At 45.3% G+C, this 24,798-nt stretch overlaps 3 protein-coding genes across 3 annotated transcripts in view; all 3 read right to left on the bottom strand.

Moving 5' to 3' along the window:
- Positions 1-3,508, bottom strand: part of LOC128304926 (uncharacterized) — a 29,410-nt gene extending 25,902 nt beyond the window's left edge. The window contains exon 1 of the mRNA XM_053042168.1: positions 2,627-3,508. Coding sequence (XP_052898128.1) covers positions 2,627-2,643 — 17 coding nt within the window. The 5' untranslated portion in view covers positions 2,644-3,508. The remainder of the gene's footprint in view (positions 1-2,626) is intronic.
- A 1,016-nt stretch (positions 3,509-4,524) lies between these two features.
- Positions 4,525-5,979, bottom strand: LOC128304931 (DNA methyltransferase 1-associated protein 1). Its single transcript, XM_053042176.1, has 2 exons — positions 5,840-5,979; positions 4,525-5,782 (listed from the first exon to the last, which is right to left on the bottom strand). Exons 1-2 carry the CDS (start codon positions 5,935-5,937, stop codon positions 4,528-4,530), a joined length of 1,353 nt encoding a protein of 450 aa, XP_052898136.1. The 5' UTR covers positions 5,938-5,979; the 3' UTR covers positions 4,525-4,527.
- A 236-nt stretch (positions 5,980-6,215) lies between these two features.
- On the bottom strand, positions 6,216-24,460 carry LOC128304925 (midasin). The gene is made up of 7 exons (XM_053042167.1): positions 24,368-24,460; positions 24,021-24,271; positions 21,483-23,955; positions 17,002-21,421; positions 7,431-16,935; positions 6,574-7,363; positions 6,216-6,504 (listed from the first exon to the last, which is right to left on the bottom strand). Exons 1-7 carry the CDS (start codon positions 24,458-24,460, stop codon positions 6,322-6,324), a joined length of 17,715 nt encoding a protein of 5,904 aa, XP_052898127.1. The 3' UTR covers positions 6,216-6,321.
- Between the last annotated feature and the right edge of the window lie 338 nt (positions 24,461-24,798).

Here is a 24,798-nt window from a genome sequence, read left to right on the forward strand (position 1 = left end):
TAATGCACCTGATCGTGGACGATGTTGGGACAAATGGAATGTAAATTTTTCCATTTCCAAAACAACCCAGACCCGGAAACATCCTTTCGATTGTGTACAGTATCGGGCAGCGGTTCATTCTCCAACGAGTCGGCAGAGGTGACACACATTGTAACTGACTAAAGTGTTACTAATCCAAGAAGCGATCTCAACACACGTTGGGACCAATGTTTCTAATCAAATACGCATAAGCTACAATTAGAAACGGACCAGCTGCAGCTTGTGAGGTTAAAGCCAGTTTCTTGAAATGAAAAATAAATTACCAGATCTCATTCGTCGCATCGACACCAGCACTGGCCAGACAGCGCACTACTGGCCGGGCTTGGGTAGCGTTCCGCGGGAACCCGAAACTAATGAAAGCAATAAATTGACACCCGCGATAACACACATTCTCGACACTCGGCGAACCGAAAAAAAAACATGAAGGGACAGATGATATAAAAGAGAAAGAACGGAAAGCGCAATGGAAAAGAGCTGGCTACTTTGTCTGACGACCGCAAGCCCAAGTATAAGTCTACAATCCCTTTTGCTGGAAGTGATGACAATGCACCGTGACGAGACAGTTCTTTGACGGCGCAACAGTAACAGCCGCTGCATTATGCACTTCCCTTCGGTGATGAGAACGAACTGGCGTAGCGAACTGAACCATAAAAGTTGAAAACGTAAGCAAAAACAACATGTTTTCCGCCATAAAATTGTCTGAATATCCAAGATGAGTACGGTACGCCCAGTATCAATCATACTTATTCTATAGGATTATACTACTGTTGCAAGACAGACAATTCAGTTACTGCAAACTGGTTATGAAAATTTAGAAATAAAAACACATTCCAACCGAAAAACTTCCGTTCCAAAATGTGCTACCAGCAACACCACAGCGATATCGGACATGCTCGATCTGGTAAGCTGACAAATCCCTAACGAGTCTCCGAAACGGAGGCACCCAACTTTTGTATAATCTTGCACTTGATCGATTCCAGCCTTCAATCCAGTCGGACGTGTCTTCCCAGACCGTTTGTTGTTAGATCTGGAACGACAAACCGTGCCCATAATCAATCATCATGCCAAACGCCACTGAACAGACGACTGTTCAGAATGCGGAAGAATTTCACAATTCATTTGTGGAACAAGTTGTGTGTCGAAAAATGGCCTTTGAACACTGAATCGCTGGTATGAGATATCAACAATTTCCACTATCTTTCAATTTCCTCTTCCAATGACAAAATCAGCTGAAGGAAACTTCCGCCAGCCAGAATAAGATGTCCGCATCCTCCGCGATGAGTGCGCGCCTCGGTGTTTGTGGTTTTATCAATTGGGTGTCATTTCCCGCAGGTAAGATTCGTGGTAAATAGAGACCAAAAATACGAGAAGATTAATTTCGTTTCCGATTACGCTTCTAACCACAAAACGCTCACCAAAAGCGCACCACAGGGCGAAGGCACGACGCATGATCAAAGCGATCATGCTTGGCATATGATTAATTGTGTAAGGATAGTGTCGATTGGTGTTTCGTACAATCTCACGCAGCGGTATTAGTATAGCTTCAATGGAATGGAACTTCCCCCTTAGAAAGTTAGATATACCTCCCGTGATAACTCTGGATAGGACAAACGGCCATCGTCTATCGTCTTATGGTTGTCAGAGACTTTTGTTGGGCCGTATCATAGACAACTTATTTAAACCGGTAGCTGCTTCCTTGAAGGGCGTCTTTAAGCGTACGTATACCGATCTTATATACTCACAGATACGGATAAGAGTGTAACCGTGTCAACAGGTTTCAGAAATTGCTCCAATACGTCCACGGCATCACACTACGGCCTACACATCCACACCGAGGTGTCACGGATTCATACCCCGTGGGTAACAATTAGCAAGCAAGTGGAGAAACGACATACCACACCATCAACCCTGATCTCTAGAGTATCGTGCAAGGGATTTATTACTACCTATTAATCTTCCCTCTAACAAACGACGCTGTTTGAGCGTCTCGTTACGGGATGATCGTGTAGAACAAACATACCACGGCTACCAGCATTCATTTGCCAATGTAGCTATAAAAAATCGACACATCGAACGTATACTTATCGATAAAGTCACCGACGTCACTGAGAAAAAGAGGCCTGGGATACACATTTTAAATTTTCAACATGATAATCGTTCAAATAACCTCCCACCTTCAATTTACGAAAGCAGCGATAAAAAAGTACAATTATTTTAAAAAGCCTCCCAATAATGGTCGCTAATGCTGAATGTTAAAAGCCCGCCTGTGATACCGCCCACGGCCAACGGTGGAACGAGTCTTGTCCGCGGTCTTGACTCACTTTCTTGCGAAACGAGCGTCATGCGTGGGGGCACTAGGCATGGTGTCGTTCGCTGGCTGCCACTCGAGCGAACACAATCTGGAAGGAGATATGTCTCCCACGCATACAGTTCCGAGATAATGTCCTCCAAGTGCTCGTCTAACGTCATCATCAAGCGAAAAGGACATACTTTGTAGCCGTAATATGCGTAAACATTTTCGATCACCAGTCATCAACCTACGAAAACTACAGAATGAATTATAATAAGTCTTCTTGTGCACTCTTACCTTGTTTGAGGTTTCATTCTGCTGTTGAAGTTATGAAGCTGGTAACAACTGGGGCGTTGTATTATTGCTGGGAATTCATTCGTTGTCCCTCTTTCAGAAGTGGTATTCCAACAGCGTATTGGTATAGATTGGTCTCAGTTCCTGCTACTGAGCAGCACAGGAAAGTGATCCAAATATCTGAATCCCTTCACTGGACGACAATTTTAACAACGCCTACAGCCTGTTTGAAAGTGCTAAGGCCAGAGATCACCAGAGAAACCCGTGTAAAAACTACCCACAGACCCACGGAAAGATAAGCCACCGTAACGAAAGCTCATGAGGTCGTTTATTTTCTTGGGTATTTGGCCGTTATAATTGGAACTGCGCGAGGAGTTGTCGTGGGCACACTGAACCAAAAACCGGTAAAACAACAAAACACAGCACCACCGCTACCAAACAAAATTCACACACGGCAGCGGAATATGCTCCGCATCGAAACGTACCCTAAACGAGATCTTCTAAACTTCCAACCTGGGTGCGGGGTTTGAAATTCCACCAAGCTCTAAAGCTCTCTTGTACACTATTCGCACGGGCACCGAACGTAGTATAGCGAATTTGTACGACACTTTGCGACACTTGCGACACTTGCGGTTTGCAATTCTGGACACTCACGGCGGCAGTGACGATCTTTACCTTTTAGGGCAACGCACCGATAAGACCACTGATGCAATTATTCTGAAAGGCCGTCGTTGTTTTTGTTGATTTTTCACTAATATTCACAAACAGCAAGCAGGTAAGATCCCTTCTGGATCGTTGTGATTCTTCACCTTTTACACGCAATGATAAGACTAAAGTTTACATTTAAACAACTTTTCCACGTACTGAAGAGCTAAGGTAAGACGATTACCAAGCTTTCTGCCGACATCTAGTCACCGGTGACACAACGCGATAATGCGCAACGCATACACGTAAGTTGTTTACTTTCGCTACGAACGCGTGCGGTCTTCTCTCGTTCACTCGATCGACTGTGATCCGCGACACGATCCGCGGCTCGACCAAACCATGGATTCCAGATGTGAGTGTGTACGCTTTTGTTTTGTGTGTATGCTCTCTCTCTCTCTCGTCCTCTTTCTGGTTCCGACTCTCTCGCTTCGACTTGCGCTATTGTGCCTTTTGTTTTGTTTCCCTCAGCAGAGCTGCGTTTTTTTACGCAAACAAACCCCCATTCCCTTTTTTGTCGTTTCACCCACACACGGGGTTCGGTGTGTTTCCTTTTGACTCGTTCTACCTACACGTTCATCCTACGCGACCTCCCGTCCTTCCTGTCTGCACCGGTGGTCAATCTTTCCGTTCGTAATCCATCACGTTTTACCTCAACATTTCCGCCGTTTTTTTTAACTTTATCCTTCCTGCTTACTTATTCTACCATCGCCTTTTGTCGTTTTGTACAATTTTTCCATTCATTGCTGTCCCGGTGGTGCTCTTGTTGCTACTGTCGTTTCCTGAGACAATCCTTCTCCCGTTCGTTTCAGGGAACCGGTTGACTGATCCCTGTCTGCTATAACGGCTATTTGGGTTATTTCCGAAACTTTCGTTACCTCTGAAGCGCCTGTTCACGGTTGCGTGATCCCGGTGGGAAACCGGAAACGGCACTTCTATGTCAAAGGACCTCATGCATGTTTGCACAAAAGGGAAGATACATAGATAACATTAAAACAATGATTCTCCATACCGCTGTAGCTCTAATGAGCTTTTGAATGGGTCTATTAATCGTTAGAAAGGAAAGAGAGGAATTTGATTAGAATTTTCACAAAAAGATCACCATTGTTTAAACTAAGCAATATTCTTTCGTCATATTGATTACGGTGTTGTAATTGAAAAAAATATTTTTATTGATTATTTATATAATTTTTAGGCATTCATCAAACCAACGCTCCTACATCGCCATCGATTAATCCCTCCGATTCATCTGCCGGAGGATTTATAAGCGCTGACGGGATGTTAAGCGTCTTACCCGGACAAAGTGCCTCGTACTGGTGCTTCAGACTCTCCAGCTCGAAGTTGCACGTTGCCAGTGCTGTACGCAATTCGCAAAGTAACACCATGTCGGATCGCAGCTCATTAAATGCTACACAGATCTCCTCGATTGGTGGTGGGTTTGGATCCACCTTAAACTCCTGTAACGCCTGCTCAAGCGCTTTTGCTTTCTTTTGACCAACATTAGCCGGTAGCTTCATCTTCTGTGATCGCAACGATACACCCGTGCCACGCAGATCGGTAAACTTAATGCCAGCACTCTCAACCGCGCTGACAACCGAATCCACCTTGGAAGTGCGTGGCTGTTGTTGGATTTTTTTCTTGTTCAGCTTTTTGTCCTGCTTTTTGTGAGATGTGCTCTGGTTGCCGTGTGTTTGGTGCTGATGGTGATGTTGTTGCTGTTCCTTCTGATGGTGTTCCGTCTGCTGCTGGTCCGCCTGTGAGATAAGCTTCTGCAGATCTTGCGTCTTTCGCTCGCGTTCCTTCTTACGCGCCTCAATCTTCTTCAACTCGTTCAGCAACTGCTGTTCCTCCTCAACTTGCTTCGGTGTGCGATCAAACAACTTCTTTAACTGCTCCTTCCTCCGTCGCTCGTGCTCCGCATCGAATACATACACCTTTTTCTCTGAACCTCCGTGACCATTGTTGTTGCGCACCTTGTTCAGTATGCCCACTACCTCGTAGTAGCGCTCCTTGAGATCCTCCACTGACTTAATGCCATAATTCGCCCGTTCCCAACGGTCACACATGACGATAAATCGAACGTCGAACCGTTTGGCTAGATCGAACAAATGATCCGTCTGCTGTTTCGTCCATTTGGTCGTTTTCAAATGCGCATTGTACTCGTTCAGCGTGTACGTGGGTATGTCGAGCTGTTTGTTAAACTTAGCAAAAGGGTATTCTTTTTGCTCATCCGAAACGCGCTTCCAGTGATGGAAGACAGCACCATCGCTTCGTGCTGGATTAACGAAAGGAGCCCACTCCCATCGACGCACTTTTTTCATGCCCAGTCGGGCCTTCGTCTTTTTGTAGCCGGACACTGTGTCCGTGGGTAGAAGTGGTGGGGCATCCTTGTTATCGTTGTAGAGCAAGGCGAACACCTCGCGGTGCATGCCCTCCGGACGTTTGGCCACAATTTTCCTGAAAACAGACATTCTTGTTATTACCCCCAACAGGATCAGCTTTCCACTGCGTTACCTTTCCACAGTTCGCTTCTTGGAGTTCAGCAATGCTTCTTTTGTTAGCTCTGGCGTTACTGGACGCTCCAGCTCGAGAATATCACGCACATCAGCCATGTCGGATCTAGTTATCTACGTGAATAGTTAAATTATGATAAAAGTAGTGTACTTAACAATGATTTGTTTTGTTTTCACGCATCCAAGTGCGCGTCCAGAATTTGACGTTTCGTTTATAATCTCTACATCGACCACATCGTATAAACGCAAGCACTTTACAACCCGTACAGAACTCATTACGTCGCATGGCTGACAAATTGTTCGAAAGACACGTGTTTGAAATCGCCGTTCACTCAAGAAAAGAAAGCTTATTCCCAATCCAGTCATATACAATATAAATGATTTATTTATATAATATTCCCTTTATATGTTTCACGCACCATTGTAACATAATTAATTATGCTTAAAATTATCCTACACCATCGAGCAAACTACTTTGTTACTTTACTGCTCGCTATTTACTAATTCGAACCATTGCCTCATCGCATCACTTAATACCATTGGAAGCTGCCCTAAATCCCTTACTATTACGTAGTATGGAAAGGGGAAAACGTCAAGGTATGATTGCATGATTATCTGCGTACTGTCCGCCGTGAACAGAGGCACTCGTACATCCATTATTGAATGCTAGAGAAACGGAAACAGAAACGATTGATTAGAAAATGTAAAATGGAATCTTACTTAAACCATTCTTACCTTGTTGTCTGGATTATCAATGATGATATACACGATGAAGATCCGTTGCAGTCTGGCCAGCTTCACCGCATTTTTAACTTCCTTCTCTCCTTCGCTGTAGATATTTCGACCATCGCTCAATACCAACAGCAAATGCTCAAATACTCCATTATCCGAAGCTGATGCGTCCTCTGTGCTGAATGTGCGCACAAACTTGAGCAACTCTGCAATGCGACTCTGATTTTGCGCAAAGTTCAGTGCACTGATCAGTTTCGGACCATCAAACTGATCAGAATGCTTCAACAGTATCTTTGGCTTCTCACCGAACGACATCACGTTCAAACGTCCGCTTTCCAGCAGCGATAATGCTTGCGATACCAACGATATCGCTTGCAGTGTCAGGTCCTTGGAATTGTTATGATCCATCGATTTCGAGTCGTCGATCGCAATCGTAATCTTGTAATCGCGCTGAGCTGGCTTCGTTCGACGCAACCAAATTTTATCCTTTCGGAACTGCGACGCTATGTACGGGATGATTTTTTTCATATTTATCCGTCGACCTGTGCGATAGTCGCCTTTAAGTCGAGTGCACTTAGTCGGTTCCAGGATCAGCCGGAGCTGTTCGCAAAGATCGCGTGCACTTGGCAGCATTTTGTGCGATATTTGCTGCCACTGCTCAAAAGCCTCCGGATCGTTAGAACCATCCTGCAGAATGGAGGATTGCATTTCCGATTCAACCATCTTGCGCATGTCGAGCTGCTCGGATGCCGTTGGTTCATCCGGGAGAGTTATATCGTGCAGGATTTCGAAACTGTAATGGAATCAATCTTTAGTACCCTATTACCTAGCAATTTTGTTATAAAGCTGATATTACTTACATAGTGTGCGCAATTGTGTCGTCGCCCCGCGCTACCGTCGCCGTGGGAACTATCTCACCCTCCACTTCCGCGTTTGTTTCACTTTCCATCTTTTCTTTTATCGCATTTTGATCCTTTTTAGCCGGCTTATCCTTTTTATTCTCGTTTTTCTCGCTCTCCAGAAGATCCCTTTCTTCCAGTTCCTCTTGTGGTGGTTCATCCTCCTCCATCAGCTGATCGGCAGATTCTTCGTCCTGATCTTTTCCTTCTTTATCATCTTCCTGTTGCTTTTCCTGGTGCTGAATCTGCTTCGATTGCTCTTCTGTTGCATTATCCATAGTAGTTTTATCACTATTTTTAGCATCTTTCACGTGCTGGAACTCATCGTCTTTAAGCTCCTCCTCGTTTACATCCTCTACTTTCTCCGTGTCTTCCTCCGGGCGCTCCTCTCGATTTAGCTGCTCGACCGTCTTCAATCGCTTCTTTTCCGCTTTGTCGGGATCACCCAGAGAACGATCCTCATCGGTGTGACCCTGTTTGCGCCGTTGTTGCCTTTGCTGTTGCTGCTCTTTTTGCTCGTCTTGGCGGGTGCGCGTTTCTTTTGATTCCGCAATACCTCGGTGACCCTTATCGGATTGCTCATTTTCAGCCTGCCCGACACCTTCCTTATCCTCACCCGTATCCTGTTCATCTAGCTCATGCTCCTGTTTCGCATCCGGCTTATCGTTGGCCACCTGATCGCTCGTACCTTTGTTCTCTGCATCAGGCATCGCCTCCACACGATCCTCTTCAGTACGTTTGTCACACGCCTCATGGTGTTCGTCGTTATCGGGTCGCTTCTTCTGCTGATCATCTTTCTGCTCTTCCTCTTCCTGTGCTTCCGGTTGTTCCTCCTTCTGTTGTTCGTCGCCCGGAACTTGCTGATCGCTGTTTTCCTTGTTCGGATCTTCCTCAGGCACAGGCGGTTCATCGGCAACCTTGTCTGTGGTATCTGGATCGGTTGGTTCCTCTTCCTCGTCTGATGAATCGACGCCATTTTCGTTAGCAGGATTATCCGCCTGATCTTCGCCATCTTTGTCCTCGTCTTCCTCATTACCTTCTTGTTCACCGTCTGCATTGTCTTTCTTTGCGTCGATATCGAACGGATTCTCCTGCTCCTGGTTATCGCCATCTTTCTGCCTTTCGTTTTCATCCAAATTGAAATCTTCATCCAAATGAAGCTCTTCCGGCTCTGGAGGTTCTTCCAGCTCGTTATGGAAAGGATTTTCATGCTCCTCCTCTTCTTGCCCTTCCTTATCGTCCATATCATTAATGTCTTTCGGCTTCTGCTTTTTCTTATCATCTGTAATCGGATCGGACTGATCAATCGCGTCCATTCCGTCGTCCTGCTGATTATCATCACCGGACTGCTGTTTATCTTTCTCCGAGCCTAGATCATTATGACGTTCGTCTTTTTCATTCGTACCTGTTCCGTCTTCTTCCTCCATGCTGTTATCATTATCTTCCTCTTCCGGTTTTTCCTCATCATCTCCCCAAATCTGATCGTCCAGTTTCTCTGCTCCTTCTTCCGTTTCACCCATCTGCTTGTCGATCTCCTCATCTTCATCTTTCTCCTCCTCCGAATCCGACCCCTCCGGTCGTTCCATGTCTTGCAATTTGGAGTCGAAATCTTCACTCATATCAATACCTTTCTCCTCCTTATTATCTTTATCCTCCTCCTGTTTATCCTTCTCAGATCCCGGTTTTCGAGCATCATCTAGCTGATCTTCCGATTCAATCTTGTGGGACGCATCCTTTTCACCTTCACCATCTTCAAAGCCAAACTTTTCACCCTTATCGCCATCGTTATCCTGCTCACCGTTTTGCTCTTGTGCCTCTTCTCCTAATAAGTCCTTCGGAACGCAGAAACCCTTCGTTGCAAGCTCGATGAAAACAGTTAACATAACAGAGAGCATTTTTGTGCATATCTTGTGAGCGCCCAGCTGCTGTATAAGATAGTATTCAACGAGCAAATTGTACTGCTCAAGTATCGGCACCAAACGAGTCAGCTTCAGGATTAGAGCGCGCAACCGTATGCTATCGCTTTCTTCTCCCGGCTCATCAAGCTGCTCCAACAAACCTCGTAATTTCCCCACAACTCTTGCGATACTTAATGTCTTCAAATCGCACAACAGATCTGCAGTGATTTTTTGCTTCAAGTGTTGTTCTTGTAGGTCATAGTCGGATTCGTCATCATCTTCGTCCTCGTTGGCATCGGTTTTCGCGTCACAATCTGCCCGTTCATTATTTTCTGTATCTTTACGATCCAGTTCCGGTACAATTTCAGAATATTTCTTGTAGATGTTTTGCATAGCTATTAGTAGCGAGTGAATAATGTTCTCGATTTCATTATTCACACTCTCCTCGTCCAGTAATGAGCAATCCGCAACGGGGCTACTTTCGTTAGATGCTACTTCCGGCACATCCTTCTTGTATTTCTCAAAACGCTGCAGCAACTGAACTATAGATTGACCACACACAGAATAACTATCCGCCATTTCGACATTACTGGAGAATTTGAATGCATTCGTCAATGATAACAGCTGCTCTTTTACGCTCGTTAACTTATTCTCAAGGTTCACAACACGATCGCGCGTGCAGTAAGCATCATTGCCCGATTTTCCAATCTCATCATTCAACTCAATCGTCCGTTTGAGTGCATCTTTGACCAGTTTTGTTACCATTCCAAATTCCACCGACTCTCGGCAAAAACTTCCTTCTGCTGTATTAGTCGGACTCGTCTCGAGCAACTGCATTTCCTCATCGGTTTGATTTGGCGCAGAAGCAAGCAACATTTGGAATTGTTCCAACACCAAACGAGCATCCATGGCACACTGTCCCACTACATTTATCCGCTGGCGATATTCACGGAAACGTAATCCACTATCATCGTTCGATTGTCCTTCTTCAAGGCAGGTACTAAGGTGGTAAAGGTTCGCAATCAGTTCTCGCAATTGGAACACATTATCCACAAGCTCCGATAATGTCTTTCGTTGGTTCTGTACCACAAGGAACATATCGATCGAGAAACCCTTGATGCGATCTATATTGATCGGACCAGCAATATCGGGATCAGGTTGCAGCATCACCTTCGCCAACAGCTTAATCTTGAACACGCATTTAGCATAGTACAGATTAAGCTTATCATTTAGGAATACGATGTGTTGATCGACCTTCCGGTACCTTGAAGCATGTGTCAACAACTCTAAACTGAATGGTTTAATCGTTGGATCTACAGGATCAGATCCTCCAATCGCCGATTCAACCAACCCAGTCCGATAACTCAGTCCAAGAACAGTAAGCGTTTTGTAAAAGTCTGACAGTGCCTTTCGCTTTTGGTTCAGTATTTGCTTTGCTTGAGACTTTTGTTTCGGCCGTGGCTGTGAGCGGTCCACCTCCAACCCACGCAAATACTCAATTGTTTCAATCTGCTCATGCATAAACGTGTCTAAACTGTACACCAGTCCCGGGAACGGTGCGTGAAGGATCGCTTCTCGGCAGACATTACGGGCGGTCGAGAAGAATCGATCAATTTTCTGGAAAAGCTGCGCTGCTCCCTGTTGACTACCACCGCTAGTGTTCATTGCTCCTTCTGCGTCTTTAGCAGACACTGCTTTATCAATCGCAAACCGCTCCATAAGCTTCCGTGGGGCCATGAAACTCTTCACATCAACCATGTAGTATGTAACCTTTGCCTCGGATCGCAACACTTTCACCTTTTGTTCATCGGCATCGTTGATTTCCCGTGCCGGGTCTTTGGGAGAAAATACGGATGCTACTCGGGTTGAAATTTCTGTCTCGAACTCCTTCAGGAATTTGTGCAGTTGTCGGTGCACACGTGCTATGTTGTTACGCATACTGAAGTACGATAAGTCCTTGTTGAACGATTCTATTTTTACAAAATCCTTCAGCTTTTTCTCGATCGGAATCCGTTTCGTGCGTACATGTTCTTCAATTTCTTCCGAAAATTGATCAAAGTACATATGAATGTTGTACAGTGCAGCTATCAGCGTATCGCGCTTAGATATGTCACAACCAAATTGATCCTCATCAAGATAATGGAGATACTGCTCGAAGGACTTCATCACACGCAGGCGCAATCCATACTCTGCATAGTTGGACGATTCCATAAACTGCTTCAGTACCTTTATAACATCCTCAATCGTTACTCCGGATTCATCCACATCCTGCATTTCTTCTTCCTCTTCTAGCAGTTCCTGCTCTCCGTAACATTTCTCTACCTTGTTGTAGTCAAGCAAATGACTGAGTTTTCCCTTTCGCGTTGCTCCTACTTGCAAATATTCGTGCAATAGATTATACATGAAGAACCAGTACCGGTATGCCTTCGAACGAACTCTTTCCAACGTTCGAGACAAACATTCGCGCCAGTACTGCAACTCCATTCGCATCCAGCGGTTGATATATTCTACCACTTCTTTCTCAAGCTCACGCATATTATTTCCTCGATGAGCAACTGCATTCCATTCGTCTAGTTTCTGCCGTAGCAATTGCAATCCCGTACTGAAACGTACAATTGGTGCAGTGGATGGCAGACCTAGAATACGCTGCATGATCAACAGGATATCGCTGAGTACAGCATGATCAGGCCACTCCAGCAGCAGCTCCTCGACTCGCTTCTCGACAATTTTTAATACTTTTACACATTGCAGCACCTCCGGGATGTTGGAATCGGTGTAGAAATTGTATTTTGTTGACACATAGGTACCACCCTTGGTCCTTCGTTCGATTTGGCCCACCTCCATCTGATCGTCATATCTTTCCTGCAACAACCCGACTGCCAAACTCAATGCACCGAAGGCTATTTCATCAAACTCGCTCCCGATGGTGGGTTCATACTTTTGCACAATTTGGTTGAAAATTTCCAGTTTTGTTTCGAAAGGTTTAACAAAGTCCAACGACACATTTTCACCCCCACAAGCTACCGTCACTTCTGGATGGTAATAATGCGATCGCGTATACTTCGCCATTAGCGTGATGAAACTTTCACAAATCAGTGCATAATCTTCGTCTCCTATCGTATCGGCAGGTTTCTCCTTCGGGGCAGGTGCTTTGATGATCTGTTCCAACGTATCGTTTTGTATGAACTCGGCAAAGTCATCGTCGACGTAATTGGGGAACATTTCACTGATCTCTCGTTGTGCAATGACGTCTTCGCTTTCTTCGTCACAGTGTGATTTTGTCAAATATAGACTGTCCTCTTCCGCTTGCCGTTTCCTTCGCAAATTTTCTTGCTTCTGCCACACCTGATTACAGACGTTCACGATACGATCGAGCTCGGTAAATGATCGCTTTCCAACAACCCGTTCCACGATTATCCTGTTCGATACCTCCTGCAAGCGAGCTTTCAGAAGTCGGAAATAAGACTGCTCTGGTTCGGTCAGTTTTTCCATTACCGAATAAATGTTCACCTTGTGACGATCGTCGAACAGTTCGAGAGGCTTAGCGCTGGGGAATTCTATGAACTTTACCAACATCTTCATCAGAGAACGATTTTCGTTTAGATCATAAAACGCTCCATTCGGTTTCTGTTCTATGGTCACCCGCTTGGCACAGAGACAGTGCCTCAGACCGTTCAAACCATATCTGAGTGTAGTAATTGAGTTGCATAACGGAGCCATGAAGTCTTGGTAGTAAGGATTGTAACGCTTTAGGGTGTGGTGCTCGAATTGCAGCGCGATATCATTCCACACATCGATCTGTGTAATCAGTTCCGACACCTTCAGCAGGAAGGCTTGCGTGTGGTTACGATTATTGACCGGATTATGCATATCCACCACATAATCCAGACACTGAACGATTGATTTCACGAGCATTCCCATCGTAGCAGGATGGCAGCAGGAGAGAAGGAAATTGTTTACATCTCTTACCAATTCTGCATACAAAACAGCATTGTTTGGACGAAGAGCTACCTTGCGCTGCAGGTGTTGTTCTTTGTTCTTTAGTCGCTCAATTTCGCTAAGGAACAGACGACGATTATGTTCACCAAGATGGCGATAGTTCATCGTTACCGCCATACAATCGTACGTGCGGACCAGCATTTCTAACAGCTCAATGTCTTCCTCTAGATAGCGTTTTTTCAGACGGTTCTTTTCAACCGGATCAAGCAGTGGCAGGAAAACGTACAAATTCATTTCTAGTGTTCCGGTAAGCGTGCGCATTAAAGATGCCATCCGCCAGTCACGATCGCGATCCTCTTCCTCATCACTCAGTTCCTTTGTTTGCTCCTGATACTGGCGCAATAGTTTCGCGACGTCCATAAAATCATTTACAAATTGATGCGCTCCATCGCTAACTACATTACTATCCTGCACAATATATTGCAGCTCTTTCAACAGCTTTATGGCTGCACTGTTAGCCAGTTGCAAATGATTGCTTTCGGCACGATAATCTCTGGAAAGTACGCGCGTGTTACCCCACAGGATCGTGGCTATTTTGCCTAATGTATGCCGCCAATCTGGTAATTCGCCTAATCCTGTCACCCTGAAGCCATTTGAGCGCTTTCCTAGCAGAATTGACAGACAACTCATCGTTAGCAAGGCACCGCGGAAGCTGCTAGCGACCTTATCAGTTGCATCCGGCTCATGATTGTTGTGATGCGTCTCGTAAACTTCCGCAGTTTCAACATTATGACAGACATTTCGCTGAAGGGCCAATGAACTAAGTTCGAGTCGTTCCAGCAGACTACAAAATTCGTGCCAATAGGAGCTTAAACTGCGATAAAGTTGCGTTGGTATAGTCGAAAACAGTTGCTCAAACGGTTCTTCACCGATTAATGCTAACAAAGAATCGTACGCTGCAACCGCTGCATGATGTTCTGCTCCAGTTTGTGACTTGATAGCACATAGTGCATCAATTCCGAGTGAACGTATGTTTAACAAACAGTCCATTCGAATTGGTTGCGGTTGATTACGACCACGCGAAGCTAACAACACCTTGTACACATAGTACTCTAACAGCGGAAAACGTTCCAGCTCGTATTGACTTGCAGTGGTGAGGCATTCCTGTTGTGGCAGTGATTTCGTGTCTGCCTCGAATGAAGAAATCATATCGACGACTTTTTTCAAAATTTCCTCCTTCATGTCATCTCCTTGTGTGCCATTCCGAGACATGATCAATTTGTAGTAGCTTTTGATTGGTTCCTTCCTCGGTGATTCAATCATTGCAAACGCATTGATGTTTGTGTCGGGTTCCTCCATTTCACTGAGCAAAGCATGCTCGCGACGTTCAAACATAAGCGCTAGTAGCGATCCTTTCAAATCGATAGTTTTCACATGATTCAGTAGCGCCGCTCGCCGTTGGAACTCGTCATACGTATGTCTTTTGCTCAGTTTAGGCACCAATCTCATGCCATCAGCCAGTTGCATAAGGCGCACGGCTTTTTCCACCTGTTCGGCAGTGTACAGTGGCAGGTACTCCAGAAAGCGTTTGCCGTAAGCTTTGCGGATTGCGAGCAAAGGATGTGTCAGGTCTGTAATAGATTGCCGTAAAACTTCTCTTACTTGGTTGCCATTCCCTTTCGAACCTCTCTCCAACAGACTCAGACAGTGCTTCTCAACCCATTGGAAATGAAGCGTAAGATTATCCATCAATCCCACCTTCAGCTCTTTGTTCTCGTACATTTTCCGATGCGAGAGATCGATTAGTCGATTAATCCATTGATTTGAGAGGATCAATCGTACGTATAGCTCGTCACTCATCGGTAGTTCCGTCAGCGTTTGCACGATCATTGAACGATAATTGTTAAGGAAGTCATACAACATCAGAAGCAATCCATTACTAATTCCATCATTGATCAACTTATCGTGTACAGCTTTTGAATACGATAATAAATCGATCTGACTAAGCTTTGTTACCATGTCTACATTGACTGGGTAGAGGATTGTGTTAAGCAAAAGCTCACTGCTCACCTTTCGAGAATCCAATTTGCTGCTAGTTGTAAGATAATCACGAATCCTTGGGAATAGATTACGATTCCAGGGCAGATCTACCGCTGTTTCAGATTGCGACACCTTTTGCACTGTTGCACATAACATCTCATTTAGTTCGATGATTAAATCAAGAAGCTTGGTCACATTCATTCCATCTTCTAGATTCTCCACCTCTTCGAGAGGTTCTGTCTTATGCTTTTGTTGAACCTCGGGACATGTTGGTTGCATCGTGAACTGCACACTGGATGGCGCTGCATCCCAATCTCGTTGCAGTTTCTTTTCTATAACCTGCACATCCATTCCACGTACGTCCACTTGAATACCAATTCCATTCGCATTCGAACTGAGTGCTGCTTCCTGAGGTTTCTTCACATTCTTTACTGCTTTAACTGCTTCATCGATCGCTCTGCGCAGATATGCTGTTCGCATTTCAATATCAACTTGCGTGCTAATTTCATACAAAAAGTAAAGCAGATATTTCAATGAACTCTTGCTCATTTTGCCGGCAATCGATTCAAAGCAACTTGATATGTCCGCCAACACTCTATCGCCGTCCAAACCCTCCATGCAACCACGAAGCAGTGCCAGAAACGGTTCGGCTTGAAGTTTGATACGAGCCAGTTTTGTGAGACCATTGGCATGAAGCGTAACATTCTCAAAGTGTACAGCACTTCGTCGCACAGTAATCGACTGAATCACTTTTTCAATCACCTCTTTCAATGCGTTCCGATAAAAATCTAATCCATAGCCTAGCAGATCCACGTTAGATGTCCGAACGTAAACATCCATTGCACTCAGCTTTAGACAGTCGATACTACGTTCCGTTCCCTGTTTCTGTAGATTTTGTGTCATTAGTTGAGAAAATCGCACTAAATGAGCTACTCCGAATGGACTGAACTGTTCCGACTGCCCAGAACTATTCCGCAGTTCCTTATGGATGGAAAGACAGGCCTCGATGAGATAAGGCTCGCGAACTCCATTAGCAAACACAAGCCGCCGCAGATCGTCTGCTTCGTACGCATCTCGACTGGCGAAAGCCAGCTCGATGCATCGATTCCTCATGGCACGAGAAATTTCTCCATTCTTGGGATCCAAGGTAAGGAACGCTTGGAAATTACGATGTCTTTGAACCACTTCCGTCGTTGTTTCGTCATCGCCAGCATCGTTCGTGCTGATGGTACCTTTCTCCGAAATCATGAGCGCACCGTTCGGTTCAAATACAGGATTTAAACGGTCCAGGACGGCAGACGAGCAAAGATTCACATGTTCCAGGCATATGTGTTGTCCGGTACGAAGACATTTCACCACCTTCGAATCGACCCACTCGAAATGGCCACCGGTGTTGAGTGTCTGAACTTGCCTAGAGAGATAGTCCAATTTTTCTAGCACTTTGCACATACCGTTGAGTCGGTTGATTGTAATGTCAGATTCACCGTACTGCACAAGGACCGTAATAATATTCTGTAGGGCACTGAGACGTTTTCGGAACAGAATCATCTCCCCACTCTGTAGCGAGCTTGTCAAATTCGCAGTAAAAGCTAAAATAATACAAAAAATATCAAATGTATCGGCATACCGAGTATAAAAATTCACTCCGTACTCACCAGCAGCACCTTCACTTAGATTCTCGTACTTTTCCCAACAATCCATTAAGGCCAGAACACATCCTCCCTTTGAAAGCACGGCTCGGCCATCTCGTAGCAAAAATTGCTTCACTTTCTTCCGCAATGCCGTTTCTACCAGTGCAGCCATCTCTTCCAGGTGACGGTTAAAATCGAACTGCTGGAAACTACCCGTCACGGTGTCATCTATAGTGTCCACCTGATAGAATGCATCGGCCAACGTAGAATGTAGCACGATTACTTTCGTTTTACCACAGTCACTAGGCCCACACAAGATGATCGGTTTCTCCAGGTGCACACACTCTGTTACACTTTTAAGCAGTTCCAATTGACTAGCAAGAATCAAGGTCGATGTGCCTCCAATAACAGATATCGATTGTTGTTTTACGGCAACCTGCGGAAGCTCTGCACTATCTTCCACTGTATATCCTTTCTGGAGGACTATATCTCCAAGGTACAACTTGTCATCCGTCCAGTACAAACCAATGTCCTGGGAGAAACGCTCCAGCTCATCCCCATCACAATGGAAAACGTCCGAAAAAGCAGTCACTATGTAACGTTTATCCAAATCTGCACGCATCCGCTGATAGTAAACTAATTTCATCTTTTCGAAAAGCACCACCAAAAGCTGATCTTTGAGATTCTCTGTTCCAAAACCATCGTGAGGCACTACGAACCCACAGCTTTCGCTGAAGAACAGTTCGCACCAGCGTAGGATATCTCGAAGATTCGCTTCAAATGGACCTCCTTTGTAGCCGAATTCTAGATTTGCCAATCCGCATTCTAAGCGTTCCGAAAACACAACCATTTTTTCAGCAAGATCGAACTTTAATCCTTCGTCAATCGCTGTGTCGCGATGTTCGAAATAGCTTACTACGGAGCTTTGGGACATTTGCAATCCTTTGGCTTGCATCAGACGCTTTCCAAGCGCATCGAATTTTTCGGCATATTTACCATCGACAACGTGTAGCAAATCTCGCCGTGCAAGCTTCCTCAGATACACTTTCGTGAAACGATTCAAGAATGATTGTGGCAAACCTTTACGACCTCCTCCCTGTCGAAGTGGATTCTGTGCGGCAAATATTCGTGTTCTTTTGCCCAGATGGAAGGTTTTGTTTAGCTCAGCGATGTACACCTCTCCACGATGATCCAGGATCGCGTTCAAACCCTCCAGCACACTTTGCGGTGCCAAATTTAACTCGTCTAGAAGAATCCAGGTGTTTCGATGGGCCTTCAGTGCGGCTAACAATGGTCCATCACGCCACACAAACGATCCTAGCGCCTGTCTGGAACCTGCAGATGAATTCGTTTCGACGCTAGCACTGCTGTTTACCTCGAGCGATCGATCATCCGCTGGTAAATCCGTACCGAAAAGATCCGCTAGATCAGTATGTTCGCAGAGATTGATACGCACAACGTCGTACCCTATTTCACGGGCAAGACTTTCAACTAATGAAGTTTTACCCACACCTGGAGGACCTTCCAATAGAATGGCTTTATCGAGGCTCAATGCCGATAGCAAACGGAAAAGGTTGCGCTGAGTCGTTGGTGCAGTGAACATAAAGTCTGTGCTTTGTCGTGTAGCCTGTTGCACATTTGGGTTCAGTTCAATGTAGAATGGATGAATACCAAAACGGCTTTCCGTTGATGTGATCACCGAAAGTGCACCAGATCCTGTCGCCTGCTGATCATAATCAATCATGTTGATTTTTCCATTCCACTGCAGCAACTGTTTCATCAGTTTCATCAGCGATCGACGCATTTGACGCCGTATGGATACAATTTCTTCGTATGTCTCATAGGGCAGCATTTCTAGCGAGTCAAGAAACACAGTCTCCAGACCGTAAATCAGTGCCTCTGGAAGTCCTACCCGCGACGCGTTCTTTGCAACGAATCCAACCCATGCCAATACATCTCGTATACTGAAATTGAGTTTTTCGATCGACTGTTTCAACACTTGCACCTCTTTCACGATCACTCGAGCAATCGCACCCATGGATTCGTTTTCTGCGAGGAAGGAATTATCACCTTCTAACAACAGCTGGCGACGCAATGTATTCTCCGCAATATGGGTTAAATCTTCTTCCGAATCAGTAGCTCTGCACCATATCTCCGTTAGACGATTCCGCAGGGCAGGCGACAGTTCCTTCTTTCCGAAATCACCACCCGGATTCATAGTGGCAAGAAACTGGAATCCTTTGCGGGCCGTTATCACAAAACCATCGTTGCTTTGTACGCCCTGCTGGGATGTTCCATCGACGATAGCTCGGGATGATACACCACCTTTCTCTGCCAGAAGAAGAGTGCGCTCCGGTTCCAGGACACAATTCAATCGCTCCAACACTGAGTCCTCTGCAAGTGAAATTTCATCTGCAAGAAAGAAGCCTCCTTCTTGCATCGACAGAACAAGCGGACCATCTGACCATTCAAACAGCTGATGTTTCTTTGAACCAGTCATCTCGTCGTCCATTGCCTTCTTTTGATCTGACCGATAAGGACGAAGTCCTCCAAGAAAATCTGCCCCTTCCGTGTGCATGTGGCAGTTCAGTATTCTTAAAGTTTTCTGTTCCTCCTTTGCCAACAGTTGACAAATTGTCGTTTTACCACAACCAGTTGGTCCGACCAGTAGTACCGGTTCGTTGAATTGCAGCGCCTTTGCTACTAGTACTGCCATTCGGCGCATGTCAAATGTCCATACGATCCCTTCACCACCTCTCCATTCTTCGTCATTCGCTGTTTCGTTCGTATAGGCTCCACATGCCATAACACGTTCCAAAATCGCACGGGTCACTTTCGAAGTGTTCTCGGACAGGCTGAAGAGACTGCTCTCTTCTACACGCTTACGAAAGTGTGCAAATAGAGCTTCACGTATGATTTCCGTTTCATAAGAGCTGCGTACTTTGGACGATAACACTAGATAGCCTTCGTCGATCAGATGCTGATTCCAATCGTAGCTATGATCTTCAAGTAACTTCGGATCAGCATAAGTGTATCGATTACCCCATCGAAACAAATCACGGAGCGTAAAGTTCTGCTTGGCCGTTGTGCTACGGCGGTTCAGCTGTAGATCCGACATTACCTTCACCATCTTTACCGCGTACGAACGCGGGATTTGGCAACGCTGTTCTAAAATTACCTCCAACTCCGGTTTGGGAATATCCGAGAAATGCAGTTCTATGAAGCGATTTTTGAACGCACGGGAAAGCATCTTGCGACCACCGTAAAGACCGGGAGGATTTTGTGTGGCAAACAGCATGAAATTAGGATGTGCTTTCACCACGACCTGCGTCTCCGGGATGAACAGCTCCCGATTATCGTCGAGCACACGGTTCAGCGCCTCCAGAATGTCGCTTGGTGCCAAGTTTAGCTCATCCAGTATAATCCAGTAACCATTACGCATTGCTTCTACCAGTACGCCTTCCTTAAACGTAAGCTTTCCGGTCACATCGGCCACGTACGTACCAATGTACTCTTGCAGATCCGTATGCTCGTGGTTGTTAATACGAAGACATACATTTCCGCTCCGTTTCGCTATATACTCGATCAGGCTAGTTTTACCAGCAGACGTTGGCCCTTGTAACAGTACCGGTAATCTTCCGATCGATATAATTCGTGCCAAATCACGCAGATTATTGCGCACACTGTCCGTGAGGATGTAGCTTTTGCATTCCTGCACTTCGCGCATACCTTGTTCAATCCAATAACCTTCGAAATCGAGCTGTTTCTCTGCATTCACCTTCGGGCGCGGTATGGGTGCAAGTTTCTTCACCACAACTCCACTGCTATCCTTTGGTAGCAGCGTTTGCCGAATGTACGTCAGCACCGTGGCATGTGATTTAAGATCCAGTTGTGTGAGGAAGCTTATACAGAACGCCTCGTACAGATTGCGATCAATGGTGCCACATAAATTCTTCCCACAGATCGATAGTGCTCGGCACAACGTACGCAGCGAGAACACGGGCCGATTACCGAGACCGTCGTTTAGCTCAAGCTGAGCCATTGCACGCAATCGACGGTAAAGCTTAACCGTGTTCATGATCCGTCCTTTTTGAATGCCCGTCGATGAGAGGTAATCATTTACCAGAATGAGCAAATCATTCTCTGCCAACAGTTCGTCCACAAAGTACTCGGTGAAACGGTTTCGAATACCCACTGGAAGATCCTTCTTGCCTACATCTGTGCTGGGGTTCATGCACGCAAAAATGCGGAAGTTGGGATGACGTTTCACAGGTGTATAATCTCCACGTTCGAGCAATACGATAGATCCATCCGGTTCGAGTATGGTTGAAAGACACTCGAGCGTTTCCGTTGATGCAAGGTTTATCTCATCCAGCAATACCCAATCGCCATTCCGAATACAGTTTACCAGCGACCCAGGGATAAATGCGAACGATACGTTAATCTGAAAATGTGAACATTGTGTTGTAAATGGTGTTTAACATAGATAATGGGATAATACTCACCGAATTTTTCAGTTGCGCGTCCAATTTTCTCAGCTTTCCTTGCAAAATATTCCATTTCTCACGCACATTTTTTCCGTCTTTCTCAAGCGCAGTGCTCTTAATCTGATTGCTGTCTTGTACCACCTTCTTAAGCGACGCCTTTTCGGATATTTTCAGCATCAGCTTTATCAGCACATCGTATTCACCGCTCCCATAGCACTGTGCAACATTGGCAAGAAATTTTTCATTCTTCTGCGGATTGAACGATCGCCGGAACAAACTCTCAAACTCATAGCGTAACGGTGTGACCACGAAACCCAAATCCACCGGCTTATATCCTCCTACTAGATCCGACACATCCGACTGATTGTTCATGTTCACCACGACCAACTTGTGGTGGGTTTGATATGCAAGATACTGTACCGAGCTTGTCTTTCCTACACCCGTTTCGCCCACCAGCAATACTGGTTCGTTCTGCGAGACGGCTACAGCGATCCGTTCCAGTAGACATGCTGCAGGTCGCGTGAAAGAAAATGTTGGCGATGGTTCATTGTATCCTGCTCGGTATTGCATCGTTTTAACCCGGGAAGATGCATTACGATCTAGTTTCTGACGCTTGTTTAAGAAATCGTTCTCCATCCGGTCGGTATTATTTTCATCGTTTGACTCTGGTGGCAATGAGCGCTTCAGGACTACTCTTCCAACACGAATTTCACTATAAACACTCACCTCAACTGCTGGTTTGTATTCGACGCAAAGGTGCTCAGAGCGACTGGGAAGGATGCCGATTTTTCCTCCTATTCCCGTCACAAGCTTTGTTCGAAAGGTACCATGTGGTATGTGCGAACAAAACAGATCTACCGCGTTTTGAAACACGAAGTACGCACACTCGGTGCTGGTAGCAGAAAATGATGGATCCGATCGACGACACAGCTTTATAAGATCCCTGGTCGATACGAGGCGTCTGTTTGATCCAGAGGAAAATGGCATTGCGGCTAGCTTTTCACCACTTTCCGACTGAAAACGTGGCAGTGTATCTTCTACACTGATTGCCAATCCTTCATCCGCATCGGCATCTTGCAAGTATGGCTGTTCTAAGAGGGCCAGTTGTTCGGCGGTGAAATTTTGATTGTCCTCATCTGAATGACATCCGCTCGAGAATGTTAAATAAATGTCCACAATTCTGGTTGCCACGGTGCGAAGCTTCGGATAGCGAATACAGATTATATCGCACAGTTCCTTTCTCGACAAAGGCACTATAGTGACGGTGTACAGATATTTCTCCAGCAAACTGTACGTGCTACATTGAGCTTGCGATGCACTCGACTTTGCTCCCGAGCGTAGTGTTACAAAAAGTTGAAATCCAGGCATCACACGAAGACAATCGCGAAACCCTGGTACACTTAGGTATCCATTTTCGAGCAAATTCGTCAGTACGGTGCAAACATCTTGGGTGGCTGAATCCAAATCCTCCAATAATAGCCAATATCCGTACATAACGGCCTGTGTTAGCACACCCGGTTGCCAAACAAATTCTCCTGGAGTGTCCGTGCATCGATACTGACCAAGAAGGGTTTTGCTGTCCGTCTGGTCGCCTAGTTGTACTCGCAAGAATCCACTCTTCGGGGCAACACTCTTGAGCGATTCAACGTCATACTCGAATGATTCGTTTCCGTCGATGTCAGTAGTTTTGGAGCGATTGTTTAGCTTACGTTTCTTGGACATCTCTTCCTTTACAATCTGTGACTTGAACCGTTCTTTTTGTTTCGGCGGAATTCTACCAGTAGCTTTAGCTAGATATTCTACCAACGAAGTTTTCCCACTTCCAACCGGTCCCGAAAGACAGATGGCCTTGCCAGAAGACACACCTAGGGCAAGATTGCGTAAATTCAACTTTGTAGAATTCACATTTACCACTAGGTCTTCCTCAGACGGCTGTGGAACGTCTGTCTGCTGTGCTGCATCTTGCTTCTGTGTCTTTTGGTGGTAGAATTTAACGTTGGCCTTATCGAAAATGGGTAGAAGAACATCACCGATATTCGTAACCACGTTGCTCGTATACTGCCAAACAATTTTTCCAACACTGGAGATAACGCTCAACTCCTCGTCTTCCGCTTGGCGAAGGGCATGAGGGTTCATGCAATTATCTTCCTCCAATATAACTTCCATCGGTATACCTTCGTCCAGCGTGTTCAGATCGGTTTGAGACATACCAGTAACGATTGCCATTATTCGGTTCAGATAGTAACGCTTGCGTGGACAATCATTGCTATCGAACTGTTCGAAAAATTCTGACCAATTCCAAACAGAACGGTAATATACCGGATCGGCAATTAGATATCGGTGGCATGCTTGCAACATCTCCAAAGCGGAATCATCTGATAGTTGCTCCTTTTGCTGCTTTTTACGATGCTTTTCCTTCGGTTTATAATCGTCATCTTGTATATCGCGTACGAACGGGGACGGGTTTTTGCGGAAAAATGCCATTGAATACCTTGAACGAGTAACGTAACCATGATTTTGTCTTGTAGCACGGTAATCGGGGAGGTGCATATTTACCTCAATACATCCGGGCAAAGTAATATAAGCTTCGAAAGGGCTACACATTTTCTGCGGTATAGTTCCAAGTCTGCTATATTGAATTCTTCTTTTCTCCCCCCGTTTGCGACTTCTTCCCTCTCGAACACATTCGTCACAATCAACAGAAGCATACTCTGGAACCGGCGTCCGATTTCCTCAGTGTAGCGTTGATTTTCAAGCAGTTTACCCAACACGTTACAAATTTCATCCATTTGTACAGAATTTAACTTCTAATCAAACAAAAAACTCGATATTAGGTGAAATATTGTGGCAATAATTTTGCCGTAGCACCCGCAACACTTTATACCGCATGCGAATACACTTACCCTTAACCTAGAAAAAGGACCCAACTCTTTGCACTGCATTTTCTCCCGTAAATGCCTCACATTGTGTAAAACTTTATCACAATCGATTTCCATCGTGTCCAAATAGTGCAAATGAAACGAAACAACACCCGGAAAATACTGTGAAAATGGAAAATATGGCCAATTCTAGCACGATTCACACGTTCCGCACTTGAGCCAGCCGCTGTTAGAGAAACATGTGCTACTTGTCAAACCACACGTGTGCACGTGTTTGTAAATAATGGACGAAACGTCAAATGCGGATGCGTTTGTTTTGATTATTAGCTTGTAAATGTGTGCGTGAAGCATCTAATTTCAGGGTTGCATAGAACCGTATTATCGTAAACCGTTGCATAGAACCGTATTGCAGAAGGAACGGATTAATGTCCTTCAAAGACCCATTTAATTGTTTA

This window comes from Anopheles moucheti, chromosome 3, assembly GCF_943734755.1.
Source record: "Anopheles moucheti chromosome 3, idAnoMoucSN_F20_07, whole genome shotgun sequence".
Taxonomy (NCBI): Eukaryota; Metazoa; Arthropoda; class Insecta; order Diptera; family Culicidae; genus Anopheles; species Anopheles moucheti.

Bases quoted from the DNA above. Each gene is read 5' to 3' on its own strand.
- LOC128304925 (XM_053042167.1), bottom strand. From the start codon at position 24,460: ATGGAAATCGATTGTGATAAAGTTTTACACAATGTGAGGCATTTACGG. The intron at 16,936-17,001 runs GTGAGTACGGAG...GTATTATTTTAG, and splicing joins TCTAAGTGAAGGTGCTGCTG to CTTTTACTGCGAATTTGACA. The intron at 7,364-7,430 runs GTAAGTAATATC...ATTCCATTACAG, and splicing joins GACACAATTGCGCACACTAT to TTTCGAAATCCTGCACGATA.
- LOC128304931 (XM_053042176.1), bottom strand. From the start codon at position 5,937: ATGGCTGATGTGCGTGATATTCTCGAGCTGGAGCGTCCAGTAACGCCA. The intron at 5,783-5,839 runs GTAACGCAGTGG...GTCTGTTTTCAG, and splicing joins AAGAAGCGAACTGTGGAAAG to GAAAATTGTGGCCAAACGTC.